The sequence below is a fragment of the Panicum hallii genome, chromosome 9 (assembly GCF_002211085.1).
Source record: "Panicum hallii strain FIL2 chromosome 9, PHallii_v3.1, whole genome shotgun sequence".
Taxonomy (NCBI): domain Eukaryota; kingdom Viridiplantae; phylum Streptophyta; class Magnoliopsida; order Poales; family Poaceae; genus Panicum; species Panicum hallii.
In genome coordinates, this window is record NC_038050.1 from 56,742,408 (window position 1) to 56,759,842 (window position 17,435).

A 17,435-nucleotide genomic window follows, 5' to 3' on the forward strand; every position below is an offset into this window, starting at 1 on the left:
CTATTATGGCTGATGGATGTACTGATAGAAAGAAAAGGATACTCATCAACTTCTTGGTCTACTGTCCCAAAGGTATTATTTTTCTAAAGTCAGTTGATGCCACAGAAGCTTTCAAACTGCAGATTACTTGTTCAGATTATTTAAAGATGTAGTCAACTATGTTGGTCCTGAACATGTTGTTCATTTTGTCACCGATAATGCCTCAAACATGGTTGCTGCTGGTAGAAGGTTAGAAGATGAGTTTCCATCAATTTATTGGTCCCCTTATGCTGCCCATTGTTTGAATTTAACATTGTCCGACTTTGGCAAGGAAAATTTAGCGAAGACTACCGTAACTCATGCATCATCTATAACAAAATATATCTACAACCATTGCTATCCATTATATCTGATGAGGAAGTTCACTAAAGGTCATGAGATTCTTCGTCCAGCACAAACTCGTTTTGCTACTAATATTGTTGCATTGCAAAGCATATACAAGCATAAGGCTGATCTTCATGCAATGGTTATCTCCAAAGAGTGGACAACCTCTGCATATTGTAAGGAATCACAAGGGAAAAAGTTTACCAAAGCTGTGCTAGATCAATCCTTTTGGAAAGATTGTGCTATTATTTATTAATTATCAGAACCAATTGTTCGGGTGTTGAGAATGGTGGACAACGATGAGCGACCTGCCATGGGTTATCTGTTTGCAGCCTTCCATGCTTCAAGAGATGAAATTGTGAAGAGATTTCAGAGAAAGAGAGAATTTGTCAGGCCCTTTTTAGAGTACATAGATGCAAGGTTGCAGAAACACTTTGATAAGAATCTTCATGCTGCTAGCTTTTGGTTTAATCCTAACAACAAGTATAATGATGAGCTTAGAGAGAAGTACAATTTTACTACTTATGAGGTTCTTGATGTGATTGAGAAATATGCTGGGAAAGATTTTGCTCTTCGAAGTTCTTTAACAAGAGAGATGAGAATTTTCAGAATGGGAGAAGGTCACTTTGGGCGTTCAACTGCTAAAAATGATCGACAACACATGCTGGCTGGTAAGTCTCCTTGTGTTATATTATTGTATTTCCTATTACATTTCAGTAAGCTGTAATTCTACTTTTTTCACATATATTATTGTGTTATATTATTGTCTTTCCTATTACATTTCCTATTACATTTTAGGAAAGTTGTAATTTCTATAGCATGTCCTGCTTGAGGATTTAACATATATAAGCTCTATACTTAGTAAGAAAAAAATGTGAGATAATACTTAGTTACATCTTTCATGGCAATAGTTACACAAATTAAGCATGTCTGCTATGAGCCCTAGGCCGTATCGTGGTGCCCTGGCCTCCGTGTCAGCTACAAGCCCTAGGCACTATCGAGCAGGAGGAGGAGCCGAGCAGGTATCTCTGTGCTCCCATTTGCCATATGGTACTCGACTCGAAACTGCTGCAGCACCGGAAGAGAGAGAGAGAGAAAAAGAAACTTCCCCCTTCCTCCGGTCCGGTGGTCTGGGGTCGGCCGTGCAAACCTCCATGGATGTTCTCCCTCGCCGCGAATCTCAGCTACGACGATGATCTTCTCCACGAGATCAATATTTTCAGTTGACGATTATCCTCCTAGAATGCCTCCGGCCAGAAATTTCCGTATTCCATGAAAAACGCAACAGCACGTATGTGCTTCTCCTGAAGCAGCATCTCAGGATGGCGAAAGGCTGAACCCCTTTTTCTGGCTGCAAGAATTCCGGGGGCGTTTTTACCTTTCAAAAGAAAAAAAAAAGAATGCCAGGCAGTACAATGTAGTCGTGGAAGGAGCCCTGAAAAAGTGAGTGAAGAAAAGTCGGCATATCAATTGCTCAACAGGCCAGCAAGAGTCCAAATATACGCTCCAGTCCCAGGAAACGATGGATGGAATATGTCAGCCTACACCAGTCACCGTGACATATTCTTCGCTGCGAAAACTGATGGAAGCAAAAGAATTCAGGTTCGCTTCGGTCGACTCGACAGGCGAATTTCGGACCGCACAGCCATGTCTTGAAGCAGTGTAAGCTTTTGGGTTAAGCCAGCAATGTCATGAGAATCTGCCACGCTCTGCCCAGGGCAGTATTGTTCATAGCAAAGAGCGGATCTACAGATGGAGGCAGTCTTCAGGCAACAAGGCTCTCAAGAGTGATGAGAGCAACCCAAAAGCTGGTGGTGGTTCCTTTGCAAGGAAAGAAACGGCCAAACGAGTCAATCAGAAGGTACAGGATGTTTTTGACAGATTCAATATGAACAACCATCACCGCAAGCAACACAGCACGCCGATACGAAGCTAGCGAGGGAGGCTGGAGGCTCTCCTCCAACCATTGCACTACAAGAGTGCCAATTCTCCTGACTCCTGAGAGATCAGTCACGACGCCATATGTTCACCGCCAGATCATTTCTCAATGAACATTTCTCTCTTCTACTGTCTGTGCTGTGCTATGTTTTCTAATGAAATGAAATTTAGAAATCTCAAGAGAAAACAATGTATGGTTCTGCTAAAAACCAACATATATCAAAAACAATTAAAAGCCACCTGGAGACTAGACATTTGCTCTGAAACTACCAGCCAGGATTCTGCAGTTGTGTTCCCAGCTGGTTCCTCAGTAGCACTTCATGTAAGATGACATAAATGTTTCTTTATACAAGTCAGATCCTCCTTTAACCATTCCTCAAATAATTTCACCATGCGCAGTGCAGTCTAGTGATGGACAGTGATACTATCATAGCAGGGCCTGAGCGACAGTCTTGTAGACTTGTAGTCCTGCACAAATCTATTCCAGAAACAAAACAAATGACATTGACATCCAAAAGTAACAATCACGACCTTAACTGAGAAACTTCACATTCATGATTATTGAAAACAGATTACTGTCTGCCCAACTTCTGAACTGCCTTTACGAAATAAAGCTACCTGTATATTTTAATAAGTACTGATCCATATATCCACAAACACCTGCTGTTCCTTAGCAGCACAGAGACCCTAGTGTGATTGGTTACCACCTAGATCGGCAGTTAAAATCCTCCATTGCCACAGCATTAAAATTGAATCTGCACAGGTTTTTAAATCCAAACAATTTTCAAGTGAAACAGGTACTGGTCCCAATTTTTCTCAACTTGACAGCCGATGTACAATTCAAATTACTAGGTTCACATGTAGTTCATGATGTTAAAATGTTCAACCTAACTTCTTTTTGCAAACCAAATCCATTGTCCTCTTTGGGCAGCATTAGTGCTCTGGGAAAGCAAATACATGACATTTAACTAAAAACTGTTTGAAAACTGTTAATCAGTTAAATAATTTTAAACTCTGTACCGTCTACTGTTGTCGAGGTGGTGAGGGATGGCAGCGTATGGTATAAACACTTGTTAGTATTCTCAGCCCCTTGCTTCCCGAAAAAAAATAATTTGAGAAACATAATTTCATGCTTAGTGAGGAACAGAGCAATATGTCACGATAAACGGCACATAACTATCACCTGATAATTTTAACAAGTTTTTCTGCATTCATGGCGTGTCTGTGACTAAAATTATGAACCCAGATAGATAACTCAGCTACCATACACTAAATCCTAGGGATGTCATCACTTCCATCAATCACATGGTCACAACTTAAAATCAGGTTTCAGTTTGCACACTAGCCAATGCCAGCGCATATATTGGATGAGGGGTTTGGGCTAAAATTAGTTTTTTTTCCCTTTGTGTTCAAGCGCTAAAATGGCACCAAGATATAGTTGCGTAGAGTCAAATCAAGACAGCAACTGATTCTAATTAAGTGAAACAGGAACACAACAGAGATTGAACGATACCTAACGAATATGCATTCAATCAAAACTAAACCATGTCTATTGACACAAACAAATTGGGTACTTGATGCCCACTATAAAAACCCCAGGAATTACACAACATAATTCATATATTACTCAATGGAAGGAGTATACTGTTAATATTGTTTAAAAAGGAATCCATCTAGCCATGTTCAATCATCAGTTCATTCTTTCCATAACAAAAACTGCCTTATCCCCAGGCCAAAAACATTACAATTACAATAGCTTCAATTGAATTGCGCTGCAGATATCTCCCAGCTCCAAAGGGAAATTGAATCCAAATCTACTTATTCCTCACACATAAGATCTAGTAAATCAATAGTATTGCTCAGTGGAAGGAGTAAGCATTACTTCAAAAAGAATGTGTATACAATAGCTTCAATTGAATTGCGCTGCAGATATCTCCCAGCTCCAAAGGGAAATTGAATCCAGATCTACTTATTCCTCACACATACGATCTAGTAAATCAATAGTATTGCTCAGTGGAAGGAGTAAGCATTACTTCAAAAAGAATGCGTATATCTTTGACTCTTTGTTCAATCATCCTTTGTCATTATTCCCCTAACAAAAATTGCCTGATCCCCGGCTCACAATACTACAATCACATCAGCTTAGAATCAAATTGAATCACGCTGCAGATATCCTCCAGCTCCAGTGTGAAATCAAATTCAAATGTACCTATGCCTGATGCCGCAGACAAAATTCAACTCAAGATCCAGTAAATCTCAAACCGGAAGGCAGACAAAATCTTACGAGCTTGCCTTTGCTCCCTCCGCCGCAGCTGCTACAATCGTCCCCTGAGCGGCGGCCGCAGCCTCCGCATCGGCCTCGAGCTGCTTCTTGTTTCGCTCGAGCGCCTCGCCGACCTCCTTGGGCATGTACTTCTCGTCGTGCTTGGCGAGCACCTCGGTGCCTCGCAAGAAGCACGCGCACTCCCGCGCCTTCTCGGCCACCTTCCTCCCGTCGTCGCGGCGGAGGTCGTCGGTGAAGGGCTTGAGGAACCCCTCGACGACGACGGAGTGGCCCTCGCGGAAGAGGTCCGGCAGGGCGCCGTCGTACCGGACGAGCACGTCGGTGATGAGGTCCGTGACGACGAACTCGATCTCGGGGGAGGACGGCGAGGGGTGCGCGACGGAGCCCTCGAGCACGAGCCCGCCGAGGCGGACGCGGGACTTGGAGGGGTCGGCGGCGAACTTGGCGAGCGCGTCGGTGGGCGTGACGTAGAAGACGAGCTGGTCCTGGAACGTGGCGAGCACGGCCACCACGAACCCACCCGCGCAGGCGAAGGCGAGCCCGTAGGACCAGAGGCGGCGGGTCTGGAGCTGCCGCGCGCGCGCCCCGATGTCCACGGCGCGGGGGCGGGAGGAGGGCCCCGCCCGCCGCGTGGCGGAGGCGAAGGAGCGCAGGAAGGGGGCGAGCGGGGTCGAGGCGGGGGTGCCGGCGGCGGCGGCGCCGCTCGGGGTAGGGATGGGGATGGGGCCCGGGTTGTGGAGGAGGGCGGAGAGGAGGCGGCCGCGGGAGGGGAGGAGGCGCGAGAAGGCCATGGGGTCGGGTCGGGGTCTGGTGGGATCTGGATTCTGGCGCGTGCGGAGGCGGAGGCGGAAGCGGAAGGGGAAAGGCGCGGCCGCGCGGGTGGGTGGTCGGCTGCCGATCAGCTTGTTGCGCACGGCACGGCGCGCAGCGCCGGGCTGGGGCTCGGTCTCGGTCTCGCAGTCGCAGGCGTGTGGTGGGCAGCGGGTCGAGCGAGCCCAGCACGCGCTCCCTGCCTCCCCGGTCTTCTTCGGGGAGACGAGGGTGGATTCCAGAGTGTTTTTTTTTAAGATAACCAGCTGTTTCAGTAATCAGGGGAGAACAAGAGATTTTTGGTGCCTTTTGGTACTGCACGCCAAAAGTTTAGTTTTGTGTTAAAGTTTGTTCGCCGTTCCGTTGAGGGCCTGGAGGAGCTTTGGTAGAAAGACTTTCTTGTAAAATTCCCTCTGGGGGAAAAGGATTCTTGTAACATTTCTTTGGTGAAGCGTTGACTTTCGGATCCTAGCAAATGGGCAAGCGACCAGAGGATGCAGCGAGAGTTGGATGTGAAAGAGGAAGTCACGGTGATACGATATTCATTTTTTTTTCCCGAACGAATGAAGCAGCCATTCAGAGGCAGCCAGCGAACAGCAGCTGGTGCAGCCATTCAGCAGCCAGCCAAGGCAGCAGCTGCAACTGCTGCAACAATTCAAATGCTCGCTAGTGCAGCAATTCAAATGGTGGAGAAAAATTACAGCCGCAAAATGCATGATGTTGTACCTCCCAATACTTATCACACACATGCACAGAATTCAGTGGCAGCGCAGATCAGAGCCATCACCTAATCCATTTGATAACAGAGGTGAGAGCAACAACAAATCAGTCGTGACCTTACACACTACATAGCAGCTCAAAAATGTTTACCAATCACACCAAACCATAAAGCCCAGCTGCAATCCAATCACGCAGTGGCAGTATCATCACTGGCAGTAGCCGCTAACCAATCTGTTGCCGGATCATTTTCTTCACCCGTCCTTGTAAGGTAGCTGCCGTTCCCAAACATGTGGGAAATGGTCATTACTGTTCACCGCTTCCCTAAAAACAGCCGTGTCATGGGCGGCACCCTTCTTACCCATAGCGACAAATGTCCATGACACACACGGCCAAGACATTTTGGCTGGTGAACCCTTTTCTGTTTATGAAATCATCATATGCGTGCTCAGGGACTGCCACCATAATATGAGTTACATCTATAGTTCATATGCACCCATCACAATATGGTGAGAACTGACTTAATCTGAATGTTGGATCCCCCGGCCTAATAATCCTATGCGCAAAAGAGACCACAACATCTAACACTTCACTGAACTTCCTGCTCTATCTGACATTTGTCTTTGACATTGTCTTGTGCCACATGCCCATAGGAACATCCCTAACGCCACAATTGATTCACATTGCCGTGTAGATTTTTCTTTTTGAGGTAACAGGAGGGGTGTGAGCCGTGTAGATTTTAGCCCGTGCACCGCCACTAAGGTTGCATGCAACAATTTGAATAAAGCATGATGAAGACGGAAATCTTTGTAGCATTTCTTACTGTTTGCAAGGTTGAGCTACCCATCGACAGCCTGTCAACTCATGCAAGGGCAAGGGTCCATCTTTCACTCCACATCCACTTGAGCTTGAAGATGCATGCGCTGCTAACACACCAATAGCTGCACCCATGTTCCACCAGTTAGACCACCCATCGCCCAAATCTGATTGTGAGTGGCTTGTGTTGCTAGAATTTTTAGAGGTCGCATTCTTTAGGGAGACCTACAGGTTGCAAAATTAAATTACACAGCCATATAAGCACACGAATTCAAATATAAACAGTAGGGGATCAGTAATTGAACATAGTAAGCAGAAATAGGAACAAGGAAAAATAACCTGCACCAGGAAAATAGGAACAGTAGGAGATCAGTAGAGGATCAGTAATTGAACAACCAAATAGGAGCTTGAATAACCTGCACAAGGAAAAGATAAGTTATGGTTAACTTGTAGCAAGCACTGGTTTGGTGAAAACAATTAGCTAGAAGAGTAGGTGATACCTTGAATTCTTAACAACCACCTCATTCTTCCAGGAGAGCTACAGCTGTAAATTAATTCACACTGTCATTCACTAAATGCATGCTCATACGACATAACAGTGCATTTTGGCATAATAATGATCAAGTACGATAATACAAATTTATATGAATAAGTACCAAGGCCCATCAACATAGACATACATGAAACATAAGTTACAAGATATGGTCTAACAAAGTGCAAGTCGCAAATTCGCAACACATATATTATGGCAAATCATGTGGCCAAGGATACATTTAACTCACAGTACTGTGCCAAAGCAAATGAATTCAAAGTATCCATGGACCGGTATCACTGATTCACTTCTTCTTGATGTTATCCCAAGTCCATCGGAGCCATGCAATTCGGTGCTCTGCAGTCTTAATGCTCCTATAAGCTGCAAGTCGTGCTCGTGACCTAAATAGCTCAGTAGCTATAAAATATAGCTCGGACCCATTAGGGACACCATCCTCTTCTACAAGTTGCAGCATTTCTCTAACCTCCTCTTGCTCACGGCTGATTGCACTCCTTCCATACCTAGTCCTTTCAATCATGCACTCATATATGCGTTTGACATAGTACTCCATACTCTTAGTCTTCTTTGACAGTGGGCTATCAACAACGTGCTCCTTCCCTGGCCCAGACACAGAATCCACACTGGACCGTCCAACATTGTCCTCTGAGCAGCTAACATTTTCCTCCGACATTGGATCAAGTTTGTCTTCACTTCCAGCACTTGGTGTTCTATCTCTACCCTTGGGTCAATACCATGATGATGTCGAGGAATGTGCCAGTGCTGCTGCCTTTCCAAGGTACCCTTGCGTGGCGAGATGACACAAGGGTCCACTGATTTCTGAAATACAAAAAAGCATCAAGTAAGTTTAGTGTCCTTGCTGTTATAAGTCACTTTGTAAAGTAACTAATACATGCAAGTTTCTTAGGTATTACCGAAAAAATGCATAGTTGTATTTCTCTGTCTGTTGCTAGTATTACTATATATAACAAAGTTTTGGGGGTACATGCACGGGATGGGGAGGAATATGCAGCTCGCAGGACATTTGATAATATTGTACATGCATGGAACAGAATCTTTGCATTGTCGATCGCCAAGCTAGTAGCACTATGGAGCATGCATGGACACTTGGAGAGAAATGAAAGCATGGTGATTGTTTAAGTTAGCATGGTTCATCAGGTGCATCACCTCGTCGTGTCCACAAGAAACATGAAGTTCATGCTCCAATCCAATATTGACCGAGTATATATAGAAAACTGATGATATGCCAGTGTCATCGATTAGATGGACGGGTTTTGTAGTAAATGCCTAGCTCGCATGAGTTCGTTCTAGCGACAAAATTACTAAATTAGGCTGCATAATCCTCCACGAGTTGAGGTAATTCGGTAAGAAAAGAATGTTGAACTGGATGAAGAGGTCTACTAAATTAAAGTCTGGGAATACTTACATGGAGCAACAATCAACAGGCTTGCAAAGCTAGTAGAAGTATCGGGGCAATCGATCATAGCAAGAAATCTGACAGTACGAGACGAGATGTTCAAATAGAGGATGGAGGGGATTGTAGATTTGAGAGATAATCACCTTGGCGGGGCGTCTCGGTCTGCACAGAGGCACGAGCGGGCGGAGGCTGGGGATGGGCGACGAGAACACCGGCCGTTGAGGTGGGCAAATCTCCTCCGGCCGTCGTCCACCTCAACGGCCGGTCTTCTTTGACAGTGGGCTATCAACAACAAATCATTTATTTTAAAATTTGTTGTGTAGCAAATCTTTAGATTTTGAAATTTTGAGCAATTTTTGTATTCAAAACTTTTTGATGTAAAGACGTTTCGGTGTCCTAGAATGGATCTTACGTAAATATTTATGCGGATGAAATATAAAAACGCTTTGAATTTAAAATTATACTGTATATAATAAAGTTGTAGATTTTGAAATTCTGAGCAACTTTTGTATTGAACACTTTTAATTTGAAGACGTTTTGGTATCCATAGTGTAGGTACGACGGATCGCACGCAAGCATTTGTGCAAATGAATCGCGAAAGCGTTTTGAATTTTAAAATTTGCTCTATAATAAAGTTTTAGTTTTTGAATTTTTTTCAAATTCAATATTGAACAACTTTTGATTTCAACGCATTTTGGTGTTCCAATTGTACATTTAATGTTGCTTATGCAGAAGTAACGGATAGAACGAGTTGTGGTTTTATTTAATTAAAATCCAAAGGTCTTCCTAAAACAATTCCTGAGAGAGAACTAGGATGACGGGTTGATTTTATAAAAATGTAAGGTTTTCTTTGCAAATCTTTTTAACCAGAAAGATTGAACTGCGGGTTGATTTTGAAAAACATCGTGACTTTATTCGCAAAATTACTAAAAAGAGAAGGCCAGACTACGGGTTGATTTCTCTAAAGTCCGAGGGCTTTTTTGCAATCGGTGTAGGAATCATACATAGAGATTTGATGCACAGAACTACAGGCGGAAGCAAAAACAGTTTCCACTATGCAGCCAATCTGAAATGAATCAGTATCGTGGAGTGTTTTGTACTGTAGTACTGTATTGTATCTGACAGCACGGTGGTAGTTATGCAACGAAGTTCCCACAAATTGGCATTGCCAGCTAACCCAATGAGCTGTGTCGTGTGTTACAATTTCAATGAGGCGATGTAAGCGAGAGCAGAAACGGAGACCATGCCGATCGTTGAAGGCCTGAGAGATGGAACTTGTGTGGTCAAGAGCACGTCCCTTTGCAAGGAGCGTCGGTGCAGCGGCAAACAGGCTGCCCTGAAACCTCCCATCCGTTAAAACCGCGCTCCAGTACCATGATGTTCTTTATCCCTGAATCCTCCTTGGTCTCTGATAGATAGTCCGAGAACATCCGAGCACATGTTGGACCTCGCACCTAGAGTGCAGTGATACAAGAGTTAGCAAGGGAAAAGATTATTTACAGATAATCCCTACAATGGACTGAAGATAAGACTTGGATATAAAATAGAGACTAAGATAAGGAACACAGATAAATCAGGATTTGTTGCATTGCTGTTCCTTCCATCAGATAATAGCGGCTGCTGCAGAACTACACAATCTGGGAGAATATTGAATGGGCACTAGTATGAACTGCTAAAGGCAGAAGTAGAGCTAGAAGATGAGATTAGTGAGTTAGATAGACTATTCAATTGGTCAACTATTTGATCAGATAATGTCTGGCCATTAATGGATGTTTAGCAGAGCCATGGACATAATAATCAGCAACATCAGGGCAAGCGAAACATCATAAGCCTTATATTCTAGCTATATAAAAGTTAAAATAGTATGTATGTCTATCCTAAAAGTAAAAAAAGCCATCATCTGCAATTTCACACACATTTCTTGACAAGCCAAAAGAAGTTCTATTTTAATGTCTCATGTTAATTATAACTCCCTGTGTTGCTTGTGAAAAAAAAACTCGCTATGTTTTTCCTCCAAGAAAAATGATTAGTAGGTCATTTAGCACAACCATCCAATGGGGAAAAAAAGAAATGCCTCTGGATAGCAAATTTTCATAGATACCTCCCACATGAAGATTCCAAATCCTAATCCAACTCAATCACGAAAAGCCCTTAGCTGAATTTGTATTGTTATTCCTAGCTAGGCACAGCTAAACTTTTTGTGTTCCAAACTAAATTTTGACCAAAACATGAAAACCTGAACAAAGCAGTGCAAATAGAGGTCTACTATGCAGGCCAGAGCGGTGCATATATAGGTTTACTATCTATGCAGGCTAATATGATCAATCTAACGAAATTACAAAGGTAGGGCAATTAATTTAATCAGAGGAAGGAATATGTGGAGAACAAGCACGAGAACAAATTTAGCATCACCAAAGCTGTTGCTGCTTAACAATTCTGTAGTCTGGTGGACATCTAAGCATAAGGTAAAATGATAGTACGATTGATTCCCAAGGAAGATCCACGCCTCTACTGTGCTTCAGACAATCATGAATCATTTGTGCCTCAAACAACACATATAATTTTCCATTTGCATAAGTGAATCAAACCAACGTTCCTTGAGCAGCATTGTCGAGGGAATCAGATTCCCCTGTATGTATAGAGAACGGGGTAAAGGCAGGGTGCGGACTTTCGGATAGAAGTGAGAGAAACGAAGGCGGCGGATCTGGTACCTGGCTGAGAGCGCAGTGGAAGACGAGGGTGTCCTTGCCGCTGGCGGCCCGCGCCAGCTCCGGCATCCGCGCCGCGAAGCTGCCGCTGGCGAAGTGGTGCGACCCCGCGATGTGCGCCTGGTAGCTCCTCTCATCGTCCCTTCCGTTTCCGATCCGTTCCCCAAAATCACACGGAGAGGGCAAAAATCAAAATTCAGGCCTCCGATTTCCAAATCGGCGCGGCGTAGGGCAGCACAGCACAGGCGACGGCCCGCAGGCATACCTGACGTCGATGATGGCGACGCGGGGATTGCCGCGCGCCATAGACACCAGCTTCGCCGCCGACACGTACGACACGCTCCTCGCCATCCCCGCTCGCCTCCCCTCGCCGTGCGTCGTCTGCGGCGGCGGTTCTGTTCAGGTGAAGAATCAGAAAAGAGTGGTCCTCGAACACTTGTCTTTTTTGAAGAATCAGAAAAGAGAAAAGGCTGGTAGGAGGCCGCTGTTCTATTTACCGATCCATACGGCCCAACAACATCTTCCGACGGAGTTCATGGGCTCATCAGCTTTGATTGAGGAATTTTTTTAAAAAAAGGGTTTTTAAAAAATTAAAATTCGAAAAAAGGGTGGCAGTTGGGAAAATTTAAAAAATGGGTGCCTCCCGCCCGATCATCGGGCGGGAGGCGTGGGGCCGGGGACATCCCGCCCAACCAGAGGGCGGGATGCTCCAAAAGCTTTTTGCAGGCCTCTCCCGAGGGCTCCTTCGCGAATAAGAAAGTTTCTTATTCGCGAAGGGGTCCCTGAGGCAGCATCCCGCCCGGCCAGAGGGCGGGAGGCATTCCGGCCAGTGGGCGGGATGTTGAGAGCTATTTTTTTGTTATTTTCCTTTGGAATTTATGATTTACAATCTATTTGAAATTCAGACTGTTTTCAAATGCAATATTGATTCGCCATACTCTTTTGTATACATATAAAATTTTAATTCAATTTTACGAAGAAAATTGCTCTATCTAAAATTCGTATGAAGATGGTTAAACGATAACGTTTTGCAACGTAGAATCCGAATATTACGACAGTACGATAGATCAACCGATTAAAAAGAAAATAGTATCATACAAAAACAGTTCAAATATAAAAGGTTCACCAAATCAGGAGTATCTACTCCACATGTCCCGGACCTCGCGCTCTCTTGGCCCTCCCGCCCCTAGTCCTAGGCCGTCGGCGTATGTGGTCCTCCGAGTACGTAAATGCATCTGGAGCACGGTGAGGACGAGGCGGAGGAGGTGCTGGCGTGAACGGGTCATCCTGCGACTGTGCACCTGGAGCGTCATACGTCTGGGATGGATCAATGATGTCAGGGCCGGCGCCGCCGCCCACCAGCTCCGACCAAGTGGCGGAGCCGCCCTCCCAGTCGTCCCAGTCCGGCACACCGAATGGACCACCGTATGCAGGAGCTCCCGTCGACCATGCATGCTGAGCATAGCCATGAGAGTACGGTGCAGCTGGCCTCGAGCCTGACGGGAGAGACGTTCCTGGAGCATAGGCGCCAAACGTCTGAGGCTCCATTCTTGCAGGAGGAAGTCCCATCGCCGTCGAGTGTATGACTACAAAAAGAAATGAAATTAGTCGTGTAAATCAAAGGTGATTGAAATGGCAATTATGAAAGACTTACAGCTTGAACTAGCGGCAGTACCGCTGGACGCTGCGTGCGGTGCTGTAGAGGTCGACGGGCCAGCTGTGTACACGTGGGCGGACGCATGAGATGAACTGGAGGTCCCCACGTCGTCTCTGCCGTGACACGTCAGTGCACGTAACGCTCGCGTCAAGCTATCTTGAATCTTACGAAAGCTGTCCTTGTACTGTGCTTCCGGTACACGCACTCCACGTTCAATCAACGTGATCTGAGATGTAGCTTCGACCTCCGCGAAGTTGATCAGATCGATCTGCATACGTAATGGGATGCAGATTACTATTGGTATCAATCTTTTAGAAAAAAAATTTAATAATTCAAGTTGCGAAATACGTACCGCGCCACGCTGGTCCTGATCACGGTACGAGGGATACGTGTCCGAAATGGTCGGCTGGTGCTGAATACGTGAAACAGTGACGTACGGACGCGTGCGAAGGAGGTACCAGCGGAGGTATGCGCCGTATGACGCGTCCGTGTGTGGGTGCCACTCGTCCCACACATTGTCACGTGCGTGAAGCCACCCTTGCACGTGCTCCTGCATCTTGACGACCCAGTTCACCTCGTTGGCATGATATCCCCTGCGCGAATATCTGTTGCGAATATTTGAAATTCAACATTGCTTTATGATAACGAATATATAAGTAATACAAAACGAGTTATCACAAACTTACTCGTATACGTTGCGCGGCACGGCCTGGAACGCTCGAGGTACGAGAGGAAACTGCTGTCGTCGCCCGAACTGCCTCATCACACGCTCGACGCAGTATGGCTCGATGAGAATATCGAACACTAGGTTTGCCTTTGTCAGCCAGTACTCCTCGTCACGCGTGCAGAGGGAAGACAACCCATGCGGCGCACGTGTCTGGATAGCCGCAGCGGTGTACGGTGTCCAGATGACATCCTGTGGCCGCATCCGATCAAATTCGGACACGAACTGAGGGTATGCTTTTCGGACCTGCTGATGTGCCCAGCTCATCTGAAAAAATTACACAACTGCATCGGTACTCCTCGTATACAGAAACGTACAACAGTATATTAAAGAGCTTAAAAGAACTTACCCGTCGATCTGTCCAAAGCGAACCCATCGTGGGGCTATCCTCGTCCCACATCCCGTACATCTCGGGTGGACAAGGCTCCTCGCTGATTAGGGGACGTGCTATGGCGAATCGCTCGTACGACCATAGCTGCAGCAGAAGTGGGCAGCCTGTGATGACGGCAGTCCTCTCCGTCTTCAAACAGGCCTGGCAAAGACCTCGGTACGTCGCAGCAAGCACTGCCGATCCCCAGCTCCACCCAGGTATCTGGCCCGGCTCCGCATCCGCAATCGCGCGCGCGTATTGCATGAGCATCTTGTCCATGTAATTGCCGGTAGAGTTGCAGAAAAGAGTCCAGCCGAACAACCATAACAGATACGCCTCCAGGTATCGTGACACCTCGTACTGCCCAGCCAGAGGGTGCAGATCCTGAGCCTGTAATATATTTGTTCAAAACTTAGAGATACTCACATATGATTCAATTAAATTAAATAAAAAATAACTGGACGTACCCTAAATTGTATTACCCAACTCTTGGCGGGGCCGGGCAAATCAGGTACATTCACAACAAGTGGCGGGTTCGCTGAACCAAACCGCTCCTGCAGCTCCGCCCTCCAGAAAGGTGGCACGGCAACCGGGCCAACAGCTTCACCCGCAATGGGAAGCCCGAGCAGGTACGACACGTCCTGCAACGTGGGGGCCATCTCCCCGCACGGCAAGTGGAACGTGTGCGTCTCCGGACGCCACCTGTCCGCCAACGCTGCAAGTAGAGAGCGGTCCAGCTGCATCCGCTTCTTCGCGCCACCGTCTTGGCCGTCGCCGGCCTGAAGCATACGTGCGAGTGGCAGCAAACCAGCCTCACGTAACCTGTATATTTTGCATTGTGGTTACAATTATCTTACACGCTATACATTAGTTTCGTAAAAAAATATAAAGTATCACCTGTCAAGCCAGCGGTCGTCCAGGTGCAACAACTCCTTTGCTACACGAGGGCGCAACTCGTGAAGCTCCTGCCCCTCCACCGCAGCCAGGTACGACCTGTGCCGTTCGTCGATGTGCGCGTCAAGGAGCTCTGGTGTCTGCACCATATCTACATGAAAAATATAAGTACCGTAAGACATATTCCTACAAACAATTGAAAATACTAAAAACTATTTATAATAGAACTAACCTAACAAATTTTTTGTAAAACCTATTCAAAATACTGAAACCTATTCGAAATATAACTACCCTAAAAAATATATCTAAAAACTACTGCAATTATAAAAACTATTCAAAATATAACTAATTTAAGAAATATATCTAAAACCAATTGAAGATACTAAAAACTATTTATAACAGAACTACCCTACAAAATATTTCTAAAAACTATTCAAAATACTGAAACCTATTCGAAATATAACTACCCTAAGAAATATATCTAAAAACTACTGCAATTATAAAAACTATTCAAAATATAACTACCCTAAGAAATATATCTAAAAACTACTGCAATTATAAAAACTATTCAAAATATAACTACCGTAAGAAATATATCTAAAAACTACTGCAATTATAAAAACTATTCAAAATATAACTACCGTAAGAAATATATCTAAAAACTACTGCAATTATAAAAACTATTCAAAATATAACTACCCTAAGAAATATATCTAAAAACTACTGCAATTATAAAAACTATTCAAAATATAACTACCCTAAGAAATATATCTAAAAACTACTACAATTATAAAAACTATTCAAAATATAACTACTCTAAGAAATATATCTAAAAACAATTGAAAATACTAAAAACTATTTATAACAGAACTACCCTAAGAAATATTTCTAAAAGCTATTAAAAATACTGAATTCTACGTATAACTACTCTAACAAATATTCGTAAAAAATAATTAATAATTATACGATTATAATACCTCCAAACCGACGTGTGGACAGGGCTTCGCCGCTTCCTCTCCTCTCCTCCTCTCCTCTCCTCCTTTTCTTTTTTGTTGATTTTTGATGAATTTTATGAGAATTAGGGGGTGGGGGGGCTTAAATAGGTGGTGGGGAGACATCCCGGCCGTTGGAAGGGCGGGTTGCCCCTCCCGGCGACCTCCCGCCCGTTGGGGGGCGGGATGCCCCTCGCCAGAACGTCCCACCCGCTGGGCGGGAGGTCCCCCGCCCGTTGCAACGGCTGGAGGGCGGGACGTCCCTCGGAAGACCCCCGCCCGTTGGAACGGCGGGATGTTGGCTATTTTCGCGAAGAGGTTTTCCTCCCCCCGCCCGTTGGGTGGGCGGCAACTCTTATCCCGCCCTTTCATTGGACGGGAGACCCCTTTTTTCGAAATATTCCAAACCGGCACCCTTTTTCAAATTTTAATTTCTTTTTAACCCTTTTTTTAAAAAAATTCTTTGATTGAGAACCCCTATGCACACGCCTCCACTAGCCCAGCTACAATATTTATAAGCCCAATTTATAAGAACATACTGGACCAAAATTTAATTTTCAGAATTGGCGGGGGCCGCGCGAACGCGTACCCCCTCTACCACAAATTATGACGTCCACTCTCCCACTTGGGGAGATGGTAGACCAACGCACCCACCAAGTGCAATGTGGGCCATTGACCTAGGCCACGGGCCTTCTTGATCGCCCGTCGACCCCGTCCAGGTAAGTATGTTGGAACGAGGGCAGGGGCGATGGTTATGTAGCCTCCTCCCTCATCCCACCCTGCGTGAGGCAGCGTGGTGGTACTAAACGAAACGCGCCTCGCGCCTCGCGCCTGCCTCACCCTGCCGCGCTGATGCTGCCGCGGGAGGGAGTCGATTCGTTCTCTCCGTGGGCTGTTTCTGCGGCCCATGTGGAGAGCCCATAAGATTTTCAGACTCGTGCGCGCCGACCTCCTTTTCGGGCTCTCTCACCACACCGACCGGCGCCACTGCTTCCAAAATTTTTCCTCTCCTCTTTCCCCCATTCTCGGCGAGGCTCGGCCACGCAATGCCGTCGGGGTCGGGCTCCCGGCGGAGGCGGCCGCGGCGGGCGGGGCCCCGTCTTACTGTGGTACTAGTGAGCTCGTCCAGCTCGGATGAGGAAGGGGGCGAGGAGGAGGAGGAGGAGGAGGAGGAGGAGGAGGAGGAGGAGAGCGA

At 45.7% G+C, this 17,435-nt stretch overlaps 2 protein-coding genes, 1 long non-coding RNA gene and 1 other non-coding gene across 9 annotated transcripts; all 4 read right to left on the reverse strand.

Moving 5' to 3' along the window:
- Nucleotides 1-2,181: 2,181 nt before the first annotated feature.
- Nucleotides 2,182-5,482, reverse strand: LOC112873634 (cytochrome c-type biogenesis protein CcmE homolog, mitochondrial). 6 transcript variants are annotated; one of them, XM_025936647.1, is made up of 2 exons: nucleotides 4,594-5,481; nucleotides 2,182-2,779 (listed from the first exon to the last, which is right to left on the reverse strand). In XM_025936647.1, exons 1-2 carry the CDS (start codon nucleotides 5,374-5,376, stop codon nucleotides 2,729-2,731), a joined length of 834 nt encoding a protein of 277 aa, XP_025792432.1. In that variant the 5' UTR covers nucleotides 5,377-5,481; the 3' UTR covers nucleotides 2,182-2,728. The 6 variants fall into 6 exon arrangements, with proteins under 6 accessions (XP_025792432.1, XP_025792430.1, XP_025792431.1 ...); XM_025936645.1 differs by having other exon boundaries at nucleotides 2,187-2,779; nucleotides 4,586-5,480; XM_025936646.1 differs by lacking the exon at nucleotides 2,182-2,779 and adding an exon at nucleotides 2,934-3,056 and having other exon boundaries at nucleotides 4,586-5,482.
- Nucleotides 5,483-6,214: 732 nt separating this feature from the next.
- LOC112876981 lies at nucleotides 6,215-7,748 on the reverse strand. The gene is made up of 3 exons (XR_003225422.1): nucleotides 7,429-7,748; nucleotides 7,268-7,344; nucleotides 6,215-7,153 (listed from the first exon to the last, which is right to left on the reverse strand). It is a non-coding gene; the product is annotated as an uncharacterized LOC112876981 (long non-coding RNA).
- Nucleotides 7,749-9,921: 2,173 nt separating this feature from the next.
- Nucleotides 9,922-12,051, reverse strand: LOC112873505 (arsenate reductase 2.1). Its single transcript, XM_025936464.1, has 3 exons — nucleotides 11,869-12,051; nucleotides 11,607-11,745; nucleotides 9,922-10,349 (listed from the first exon to the last, which is right to left on the reverse strand). Exons 1-3 carry the CDS (start codon nucleotides 11,952-11,954, stop codon nucleotides 10,179-10,181), a joined length of 396 nt encoding a protein of 131 aa, XP_025792249.1. The 5' UTR covers nucleotides 11,955-12,051; the 3' UTR covers nucleotides 9,922-10,178.
- A 4,755-nt stretch (nucleotides 12,052-16,806) lies between these two features.
- LOC112878435 lies at nucleotides 16,807-16,967 on the reverse strand. Its single transcript, XR_003225760.1, has one exon. It is a non-coding gene; the product is annotated as a U1 spliceosomal RNA (small nuclear RNA).
- Between the last annotated feature and the right edge of the window lie 468 nt (nucleotides 16,968-17,435).